This window comes from Malus sylvestris, chromosome 2 (genome assembly GCF_916048215.2).
Source record: "Malus sylvestris chromosome 2, drMalSylv7.2, whole genome shotgun sequence".
In the NCBI taxonomy this organism is placed as follows: domain Eukaryota; kingdom Viridiplantae; phylum Streptophyta; class Magnoliopsida; order Rosales; family Rosaceae; genus Malus; species Malus sylvestris.
The window spans coordinates 198,597-210,641 of NC_062261.1; the positions used below are offsets into that span (position 1 = coordinate 198,597).

At 37.0% G+C, this 12,045-nt stretch overlaps 2 protein-coding genes across 3 annotated transcripts; both read right to left on the reverse strand.

Annotated features, from left to right (window-relative positions):
* Positions 1–224: 224 nt before the first annotated feature.
* Positions 225–3,998, reverse strand: LOC126599988 (ankyrin repeat-containing protein At5g02620-like). Of its 2 annotated transcripts, none has more exons than XM_050266494.1 (4): positions 3,643–3,998; positions 2,759–3,509; positions 2,004–2,413; positions 225–1,597 (listed from the first exon to the last, which is right to left on the reverse strand). In XM_050266494.1, exons 2-4 carry the CDS (start codon positions 3,240–3,242, stop codon positions 731–733), a joined length of 1,761 nt encoding a protein of 586 aa, XP_050122451.1. In that variant the 5' UTR covers positions 3,243–3,509; positions 3,643–3,998; the 3' UTR covers positions 225–730. The 2 variants fall into 2 exon arrangements, with proteins under 2 accessions (XP_050122451.1, XP_050122443.1); XM_050266486.1 differs by having other exon boundaries at positions 3,623–3,998.
* A 1,663-nt stretch (positions 3,999–5,661) lies between these two features.
* LOC126613667 (polygalacturonase-like) lies at positions 5,662–7,492 on the reverse strand. Its single transcript, XM_050281248.1, has 4 exons — positions 6,952–7,492; positions 6,569–6,858; positions 6,132–6,360; positions 5,662–6,031 (listed from the first exon to the last, which is right to left on the reverse strand). Exons 1-4 carry the CDS (start codon positions 7,426–7,428, stop codon positions 5,813–5,815), a joined length of 1,215 nt encoding a protein of 404 aa, XP_050137205.1. The 5' UTR covers positions 7,429–7,492; the 3' UTR covers positions 5,662–5,812.
* Positions 7,493–12,045: the final 4,553 nt, after the last annotated feature.

A 12,045-nucleotide genomic window follows, 5' to 3' on the forward strand; every position in this document is an offset into this window, starting at 1 on the left:
AATGTATGCCCACTGTTGGCTTCTAACTAAAACCATGATTACAATTTGCAAATCACTGTTGACTAGTTTTATTTCCGAGTAATGGCTCAATATTTCACATTAGATTAATCAAATATCGTATCACTGTATAGAAAATAAGTCCGAATGTGATCTACCTTTTCTCTGCATTATCCTCTGTTTTCTCAGGCTTCGTCGTTTATTTCTGATTAGTTCCGACCAAGGACTGAGACCAAAAAGGGTGACATTATTAATTTAAACTTCAACTGGTATGACAATACTTTGCACATAATACAGATTATTTATAAACTCCTAATCAAACACTTGAACAATAGTAGTTGTAAACTTGGCATGGTACATTCACTCAGTTCAGTATGCCTTGATGATTAATTTATGCAACTGCCTCATCGCCCTCCAACGATAAAACATGGATGCTTACCCTAGTCCAATAGCATAGCCAGTAACACCAGACAGCAGACAGATGAAAGAAGCCATTCCTTGCTATACCAAGAGCTGATAGAAGAGGAATGAGGCAGATATATATGATTTCCTTTTACCTGCTCAACCCGATGATCTTAAGAGATAGATGCCTTTAGATCAGTTATTACGTTAAAATTTGAATCTGATGAGTGGAGCAGGAGCAGGTGTGGCATATGTATTTAAGCTCCTAGTCCTATATGCTAAGATACAGCATAGGTCCCCCAATCCCTGTGTTCATTCTCCCATATGAAACTTAAAGCGCATACATCCGCTTATACTCGCTGTTCAAAACTTCATGTTCTGATGCCATAGACATAGAGAATGAACGAGACTTACTCTCAGCTCTCCGAATGTTCCTCATTTTGCACTCTTCCATTCTATGTAAAATGACACAATAGCACATGGAGCCAATGGTAGTAAGCATGATTGTGCTGCCTATAACTGTTGCGTACACAGCAAGCCACCTTGAGTGCGTGCCCACCACCACATACGTCAGAGAAATAAAAGCGATCGAAATGAAGAGGCAAGCTAGCCACATGAGCTTGTTGATCACAAATACAAGCTGCTTTTTTGCCTTCTGCTCAATCACAACCACAGATGTCTGGACTACAACAACAGCCAGGGAGATGAAGAGTGCCAGGCTGTCAAACACAAAAAAGATGATGAAAGCAGCATTATTTGCTATGTGTGCTTGTCCAAGCGTAAGCCCTGGTGTTTCGTCCTCAACATACTGGCCAGGAATAGTGAAGATGGCTGCAAAAGCAACAGTGGCAATCAGAACGGCAACAACAGTGGCAGAGTTTATAGCATTGTTGAGGCCACTAATGTGGAGCTTTTTCAACTTTTTTGCAATATTCTGGACTCTGGCACCAGTTTGGCGGGTCTGTTGAAGTTGGGACTGGACATCGTGCTTTATGTCACTCACGGTCTGCTTCAGCTGCTTGGCTGGATTTGCAGGTTTTCCTTGGTCTTTAGAATTGGTGGCCCCTGCTTCCTTTAACACAGCCACAAGTTCTGGACTCCCATATTTTTCTGCAATGTCAAGTGGGCTCTCTCCAGCCTTGTTGCTTGCATTGATGTTACTACCCTCTTTATTAATGGACAACAGAAGGCGTACATTCTGCACATAAAGTACATGAGCATTGAGCAAACATAATAAAATTATGTCACAAGCTAGCTAGCAAATTTTGAGATTGGTTTGTTTCAATTGAAAGTTGAAGTCACACACCAAAAACTACAGGTGTTTCCATTACTAGATATGAGTATCATACACCAATTAAGCACCAACTATGAAATTACCAAACCATTCTTCAGATTGGAGTCGTAGCATACATTTTGAGTTAAAACTACCAGCAATGAACATAATGCTTAACATGATCACAAAACTAAACAATTGGGAAGCTAGATTTCAGATCTAGTTTAGAAATTTGGATTTAATAGTGATGGACACTTGAATCATTGATATAACATGTAGCACATTTCATCAAATTACTAAATAAATTGAAAGAAAAGAAAGGAGAAAGAACCTGAATATGGCCCTTCCTTGTGGCAGTATGCAACGCGTTGTTTCCCTTGTTATCTTCCACAGTCAAAACTGAGGGGTCAGGTTTCAGCAACTCCAGCACAATCTCCTCATTGTGCCCTTTTACAGCCATGTGCAATGCAGTTTGACCTTTCAGGTCAGTTCTAAAAGCAGCGCTTGGATCCTTTCTTAGTAGGGACTTGACTACTTCCAAGTGCCCCATCCTTGCTGCTGAATGAAGCACAGTCTTACCATTATTGCGGGCAATCTTGGCGAGATTTGAGTCAGTTTCCAAAAGGAGATTTACAATATCAATATGCCCCTGAGTAGCAGCCGTGTGTAAGGCAGTTGAATTGGATAAATCTGTTGTCATAGCCAAGTTCGGGAACACGTGCAGAAGTTCTTTCAACACCTCTGAAGAAAGAAACAATTTTCACATCATTATGATGCATACTTCGAAGAAATATTATTTGATAGTTTCCTAATCATAATTAGGCTCTTATAGGTCACCAGATGATTAAGGTGACAATCAAAGTCAATATGCGTGTGTGTGTTTAGATTGAAGAAGACAGTCAACAAGCATTTCAAAATCAAGCTTCATGAAGATAACATATTGCACATGCTTTTATGTAACACAGAATTTTACCAAAATTGTGTTCCTTTTTTTTCATAGCATATTATACAAACATTACAGGACTGCTTCTATTAAAGTGTGTTGAATTTCAACAAATGAAATGGATATTCATACCACTATCTTACCAAGATGGCCCTGTCTTACAGCAATGTGGAATGGATCGTAGCCATTTCTGGCGGCAATTGATGCAGTTTGAAGGTCCATATGCCTCAACATTTCCCCAACAACCACAGCATGCCCATTCTCCGCTGAGGCATAGAGGGGGGTCTCTCCCTCCTGGTTTGTCTTTGACAATAAACCAATTGACTCATTGCTGTTACAGTTCTGAAGAATTTCTCTGACTCTAACTAAATTCCCTGCTCGAGCCGCCAAATGGAGTTGAGAGTCACCTCTTTTACCCGGTGACTCCTTGCTCCTCCTCCGTTCACCACCAATAAAGCTCAGCTGCTTCTCCATAACCATCCGAAAACTCTTCTGCTTCTCCATAAACCCACGAAAACTCTTCTGTTTCTCCATCACCCCTCGAGAACTTGACTGCTGCTCGATTGCCCCACTGAAACTAGGTAGTTTTTCCATCCTTGCAGACTGAAAACTGCTCTGCCTCTCCATCACCAATTTCACGGAAACGAGTTGATCTCAAACAAAACCCAACTTCCTAGTCTTTGGAATCCTGATTCTCCAATCTCAAATTCTACTTTTCCACGATCATCACCCAATAAACATTCAAGCCAAATTCATTTCCTCACAGAAACAGTAAGAACCCCAGTTGTGCAGATATATAGATATGTCAAGAAATATGTTTTTCAATCTCTACTTAACCACTGGGATTCCAATTTTCTGATTCAAAATCTGTTTCTTATCCAAACTGAAATTCACCTATTTGAAATATCAAAACCCGTTGAATAATCAAAATAACAGAATCCAGAAAGCAATCAAAATCCAACAGATGAGAAGAAGCAAAAGTTGAATACCAATTACAAAGTAAGTACCTTGATTGTGAGCTTTGTACCTTACTCTAATGCTCTGAATCTGGAAGGCTAGAAACTTCAGATACCATGCGGCAGAGGCTGAAACCCAAAACAAAAGCTGAGATTTTGGTAAATGATGGGGCCTCACCATCACCTTATCAGTGAGTAACACAAGAGACCCCACCCCACCAATAAACTTGTATTCGACTCAACTCAATACAAAACTAGATGAAAATCAAGATCGTATGAGGAGACACACAGCGAGAACAAACAAACCGCTGCTGACAACACCATCTATAATTCTATATAGATACTCGGGAGTTGGGGGAGGAGAGACGCATGATGTTTTCTACCCCTTTTTAAGTAAGATAATATTTACCTGCCTGCCTCAAAAAACACAAAGTTAGATAATTTATCTGTCATACTGTTTATAGAGAGCTGTTTTTCACCATCCTTGTATGATGATTAATCGTGATCATGTTTTTCTTTTATTATATTATTACTTTAAATTATCTAGAAGAAATAATAAAAATTTAAATCAGGAACGAGTTAATAAAATACTAAGACCAGCCTTTTAGGGTGAGTTGTAATTCTCTGCTTGGCTTCATTGATGCATTAGCAAAGACTATCCGTCCATAATAATTGTCATATATCAAATGATCAGTCTTATATGAAGTTGTTTATGAATAACAGAACAAGAGGAGATACCAACAAACAAATATTAATTGAAAATAAAATTTGCAGAAGATGTATGGCCCCTGTGGACTGGAGACTGGGCAGTGGGCAGTCACTGTCACCCGTGGGCCCCCGCTGAAATATATATATATATATATATATATATATATATATATGTATGAGTAATGGTAATGAGACTATTTTGAAATAAAATTTACAAACTAAATAATATGTTACTAATATAAATGAATATATTTATCAACGTTTAATTAATAAATCAATCATCAATTTACATATCCTTTAGTTTTCAAAATTTTGTTTACAAATTTAATTTCTCTGGCATTACCTATATATATATATAGGTAAAATGAACTTTCTTGGACCACATAATATAACTATCAACCTAGCTATTTATATATCCATAGCCCATAGGAGGTTAGGAACAATCACCTCCCAACTGAACCCCTCCATACGTTGATATGCATATGCACACCACTTGCCTTTGGTTGGGCACTTGATGTATATAAAAGGTCAATGACGTAGGTGAAACCTAGGCAAATAGAACAACAAACTTAATTATAAAAAACTGAAATTGGAGAGCAGCCATGTTTCATTGTTGTACACTGAAACTGATACTGACTCAATTAAGTCTTCTAAATTTTAACTGTAGATTTCTATATATATGAAATTAACGTTGAATTAACCTAATGAAAAACATTACACCTTTAATTGTTTGTACTTTATAATTAATTCACATGCGTTTCATTTTATATGTGTATTTATCATTTACCACTAAGTTTCAAAAATGTATGTGTGTGTATAAAGTTGACATGTACCTAATGTTTGTTGAAGGAAAATGACATAGCCATTGGCATATATATATTATTGTTATTAGAGATGCATGAATTGGGCATGCATCCTTTTTTGACTGAGAATCAAGATTCGAGACTGCGGCATGCATTGCAGTTGTCTATTTCTTTCTTTCAAATCAAACGGACGTACTTACATTTGTGTGTGAGACGTGATGATATTGATACCATCGTACCAGGACAGACTACAGAGTGAATTAGTCAAATTAGTAACGTGTGTGCAAAATGTAATTAAGAAGCAGCAGCAACAGATCATCACCACCATTAAATTTCAATCTGATGACTACTGCTGATCTCTCTTCTTCTTCTAATTAAATTGCAGTTGACCAATAATAAATCCATATTTATTTTAAGTTGAAAATTAGTTGACTACTGATGATCGATCCATGTATTTGCATGTGTTAATTAATTAATGCTGTGTTGACCGGCGATATATATATATATATATTCCACTTTCAATATATAGGATTGATTTACTGCAAGCAACACTCAACCATGGAAGCTCTACAGTAACTGCGTATCCATGTGGTGTGGTGTGCACATCCATCACCATTGATCAGTGATAATTATTCTTGATACGATCATACAACTCGATCGATATATTGTAAAATCACACAAGACAAGCGCAAATTAAAGTTACAAATAATTCCCTTAATAATAGGATTATCTATATGCAAGGATCTGGCATAAGCAGTCCAGTGCTGGTTCCCCTAATGTTTTTGCACGATGACGTGGCAACCTTATTCAGATACGTAAGCTTGATATCTTGCAATCTGATCCCAGTACATGGAGTGCTAGGGCTGCAGTCGAACGTTACTGCCTCTGCCGTTCGCGACGTCCCTTGTATGTTTCTGTACGTCACTTGACTGATCGTCACACCTGAACTCTATCAAACGAACAAAAAAAAAAACTAATAATTGATAAGTAATTAAGGGAATATATATATATATACACACACACACTATAATATAGGATGTTAGTATTACCTTAGAAGGACAGCCTTGGTTATGGGGGCAATAGCTCTGGTCAATGATGATGGGGTTTTTCACGTTTCTCATGACGATGTTTTGGAAGATTATGTTCCTAACGAAGCCAGTGCTGGGCCTGGCCCATGACTTTATTCGTACTCCATTGTCTGATCCACTGAACACTGCATTCGTTAGGGTTACATTTTGGACACCATCTTCCTTGAGATTCCTGCCTAGGCTTCCAATGCTGCATTATATACAGAGATCAGATCACATTCAGATATCATGAGCGGCACTACTTTAATTCGTAATTAGGCTATTTTTGAATCAATGTTTAATTAGGCTGGTTATTAAGTTAATCTTTTCTACATACGTGCCTAATTATACCCATCCCAAGTTTGTGTTACTTAATAAACCCAACTTGTAAACAAATAAATAAGACTGCTCGACTGTACCTTACACCATGGCCTGGACCACACTTGATGTTGCTCATATGGAGGTTTCTGGTGCCGGGACCGATTGCTATGCAATCGTCACCGGTTTGCAAGATGCTGCCGGTTATGGTGACACCGGTAGAGCTCTGCACATGAATACCATCTGTGTTGGGGCTTTCGCTCGGAGCGATCAGCTTCACGTTTCGAACGACCACATTGTTGCAGCTGTTGACTACAAGGTGGGTTGCCTGACTGTTGATCGATGTTAAGCCATTTACCAGAACGCTGTTTGCCCAGTTGAACGTTATAGACTGCACATGTATACATATATTATTATAATTATTTATACATATTATATTAATATAGTGAGTAATTATTAAATCCGCATATATATGCGTACGTACCCTAGCTCCAACAGGACAACTCTTGCCGGATTTCCTGCAAGCCCAAAATGCAGCCCCCCTGGCGTCGAGGGAACCACCGAGGACCCTAAGTCCGGTAACCTTAATGAATAAAATCCAGTAGCCTGAGTTTCCCAAAGCCCTATAGTCTGTGGGGGCTACAAGGGTTCCGTCTATTTGAACTGTAACTTGTCCGGTCTTGCATGGACCTCTAAACACCACAGCCTTCAACAAGAACCTTCCTTTGGGGATGTACATGACAGCATTGCCCTGGCCGGAGCTGCACGCCGACGCCCATGCCTTGACGAATGCTTGCGTCGAGTCCGTCGTCCCATCTGCTCGTGCACCAAACTTCATCACATTGTAGCTAACTGCCGCTGCGTTGGATGACTGCGACAACGACATGCTCGAGAAAAACAGCAGTACAGCTGCTACACAATAATTATGAATATTGCCGCAGAAGCTTGATGTATAAGCCATTTTTGTGATGATACTTCAGATGTAGGGTTGGATAGAATATAAGATTTCGATGAAAGTAATTGGTGTAAATGACTGGATTGGATTTGGATGCTGAAAAAGAAACAATACTTTGGAGGTATTTATAGTTGCTTATTGACACGTACTGCTAGTACATATGAGCGGAGCAGCGTAGGTAATTATAAAAAGGTGGTGTAACAAAATTCAAAAAGTAGTATTGTATTTGCTCGTCGCGGATCGATTGTTGAATTTTAGGGTTTAGGGTTAGATAGATACATGTGTTACGTAGTGATATGTACGGAGACATGAGACTATATGCATGTGATAGCTTGCGTTTAATATACACGAGATGAGAGACAGGGAGAGACAGAGATTATTTGGCGGCGGGCAAATGGCATTATTGGCATGCATGTAATGATATAGAGGTCCAGATTGTGCCCAAGGATTTGGCAAGGAGCGCGCTTGCGTACGTAAGAAATGAGATATATACATACATACATACATATATATATAACATATATCCATGGTTTTCTATATATCGGTTTTGTATAACCTGAGTTCATACATACATACATACATACATACATACATACATATATATATATATATATATATATATATAACATATATCCATGGTTTTATATATATCGGTTTTGCATAACCTGAGTTCATATATCAATCTATGGGTTTTGCCACGTGACACGTGGAGGAAACCCGGAGCAGTGGCTGGCGTGGCTGGCGTAGAAGTCGCCGATCAAATAGCCTTAAACACAGGTCAATATCCTTCATTCCCCTTCTACTAAAATCATTGAGTGATTGAATTGACAACTTCATTCCCTGTATCCGCTTTTCTTAATAATTAATCAGCGGTCGAGGACATACTTTTCTCTTCTCTATCACATTACTTAATCATTGGCGGCCAAACACATATGACATGCATGGGCGGCCCTTGCTCATCACATACGTAACCACTAGTGATTAAATTGTAAATTATACATGTTTATCATCGTCATCATTCTTCTTTTGCACCACATAAGGTTCATGTTTCTTAATCACATACATTGTTTTCTTGTCAACTTCTTTGGAAAGTACATAGTTGCATTGCTTCAATACTTCTATATGCGTTTTGTTTAAGTGAATCCACTTATTCGAAGTTTACTGTACTGCTCATTACATATATATACTTTAGATGGTGTTGTGAATATTGCGTTTACGAATAAGAAAAAACAAACAAAACTCAGAAATAAAAAACAAATAACCAAGACAAATAACATCAATAATTAACATGGTTCGGCAATATGTGCCTACGTTCACAGAGTACAATAGATTATCTTGCCAAGCCTCTAGGATTAAGACTTGAAGAAAACCCAAAAGAACAATAACAAGAGATACACTATTTATCTCTTTTATTTTCTCTCACACACACTTTGCCCTTCTGTCACTCTGACTCCTTAAGTGGTATACAACTTATTGTTTTGCTCCAATTCAAAACTAGTACAATATTCCTTCTATATAAACATAATAAAGGTCTTCTTCAATAAGAATTACTAATCCTAATTGGAATCTAGTTATGAATCATTCTCCAATTGAGAAACAACTTCAATTGGGAGGACAACTTAATCCTCTAAGACTATACTTGCCAATAGCCTTACGACAACTCATCATAGGCTGGAAAAACCCAACAACCTCCCCCTTAAAACCATGAGGAAGGTATACCAAAATAGGATTGTTCCTATTGATCAAAAGCCCATTGATCGAACTTCTCATAACTAAGCTCCCTCTAATCGAACTACTCATGACCAGACTCCTTATAATCGAACTACTCATAACCAGGCTCCCCTGATTGAACTACTATGGCCAGGCTCCCCTTATCTTTAACCAAGATCCATTTGATTAGACTTCTTTTGACCAAGCTCTACCTGATCGAAATACCAATGACCAAACTCCCATTGATCGAACATTTCTTGACCAAGCTCCTCTTGATCAGACTTTTCTTGATCGAGTTCTTCTTAATCGTAAAACCCATGACTAGACTCCCATGATCGAACATCTCTTGACCAAGCTTTTCTTTATCAGACTTCTGTTAACTAGGCTATCCTTGATCGAACAACTTTTCATCATTAGTAAAAGCAATTGTAGACTTCTTTGCCAAAAAAACATTGCTCATCTTCATCTTGGTCCAATCATCATTAGACATACTTGCTGGCTTGCTCTTAACACCTTTAATAAAACATGTCTTCCACTCTTGATTTCCACGTAACATAGTTGAAGCGAATATCATGCTTTATTCTAAACGGATATCAGCCAAACAAACTTTGATACCACTTGTTATGAACACTGCTTAAGAATGGAAAAAAAACAAACAAAACTTGAGAATTAAAAACAAATAACCAAGATAAATAACACCAAAAACTAACGTGGTTCAGTTGTATGTGCTTTAGTCCATGAGGCAACTACAACAATTTTTCACTATATCAATAATGCGTACAATGGATAATCTTGCCAAGCCTCTAGGATTAAGACAACGAAAAACTTGAAAGAACAAGAACAAGAAACACACTATTTATCTCTTTCTTTTCTCTCTCACACACTCTGTCATTCTCTTACTTTGACTCCTTGAGTAGTATACAACTTATTGTTTTGCTCCAATTCAAAACTAGTACAACAGTCCCTTTATATAGACATACTAAAGGTCTTCTTCTTCAATAAGGATTACTAATTCTAATTGGAATCTAGTTATGATCCTTCTTCAATTGAGAAACTAAGTCCAATTGGGTAAACAATTTAAATTGGGTAAACAACTTAAATTGGGTAAACACCTTCAATTGGGAAAACAACTCTAATTGGGTAACCAACTCCAATTGGGAAAGCTACTACAATTGAGAAACAACTTCAATTAGGAAAACAACTTAATCTCTAAGAGTATTTCCTAGTAGCCTTAAGACAACTTATAATGGGTTGGAAAAATCTAACAGTAAGCAATGACTTATTGAGAATTAATTAGCCCACGTATGGTAGTGTTTTTAAATTGGTTGAAAGCGTTTTTGGTAAAAATATTTTTAGAATCAATCCTTAGTAAAAATGCAGGTGAATACTGGAAAATAAATATTAGTGCTTATTGTAGGAAGCACTTCAAGTGCCTTAGGAATCCAAAAATAGTTTCTCTAAAAGTACTTTCAATCATTTTAAAAACAATTCAAAACGAGTCTTAGATGTCTTATGTATGACATTCTTGTAAACTATTAAACCATAAGAAATATTTAGTCTCATGAATCACAACAAATCAAAACACAAAAACCTTAATCCATTAACTAAATACTACATACTAACCTGAAGAATTCCCACTTGATGATGCCATGAAGCTATGAAGCTTGAATGATCATAGCAGGACCTTCTCCTCTTTGTCAGTACACTTTGTGCTCAAACTAATAATAGGACTTAGTTGCATAAGAGAGTGTAGTACTGCGAAAGCAGAGGTTCCAATATTTATAGGCATATATAATCATTGTCATAACCAAATAAGGGCTCCCTATTAGAATCCATATGGAAAATAGTAATTGTTTTCCATCCTTCATCATATTGATATTATAGCATAATCATTCATAAACAAGGATCTACTTTCATCTTCTAATAAGGCTTTATTTAAACTAATTGGACTTAAACAACACATACCAAAATACCTTATCTCACGCTTATATTCTAGCATTCTCCCACTTGAGCATGAGATCAATTTTAGACATTGCCTCACCAATTCAAAATAAGTGATCACACAGCCTTATTCAAGAATCTACCATCATGACCAATGTTCTATTGCATTTCAAAATATATGAACTAAGAACATTCTACTGCAAACCAAACACATTATAATTCCAAGTCCACATATATCCAATTTGCAAATTTAACTCATGATCAACCAAAATACAAATAGTCATTCAACAACTTGCTCCCACTTTTCAAAAGATCAATGAATATTAATCACAATTGAAAGCAACATGTCTAACAAATAAACAGAAAACAATTCATAACCAATAGCTTAAACATATACGCTGTTTTTCAAAGCATCAAAATGAATCTAACATAAAACTTAATATATCATTCGAAACCACAAAACTTCATCATTGAAGAATTGAACCTCAATTCGAAGACATTTATTGAAACAGAAAATTAACTATCAAAATTAGACATGAAACTAGCTAAAATCAAATAATCAACAAACTTATCAGGACTAAACTCACTGCATCAGGCCTTTTGAATCTAGTAGCAGCAAATCCAACCTTTTGGAGAAGATGATCAGCTACTCCCACTTTTCAAAACTCTCCAACACTCACATCGGAGAAACATGTGACTTGAATTCTTCAATCGGTAATGCTTTAGTCAAAGGATCAGCAATCATCATTGTTATGCTTATATGTTGTACCTCAATTACCCCTTTCTTGACTTGTTCTCTAACTTTAAGAAATTTCACATCTACCTGAAGTTAAAGTCCTCATATTATTCATGGCAAAATACACAGCAGAATTGTATGTCACAATACAACTTCAAATGCTTCTATATTGAACTCATAATGTGCAAATCTGAAACAAAATTCCTCAACCAAGCTGCATGTTTCATGCTCTCAAA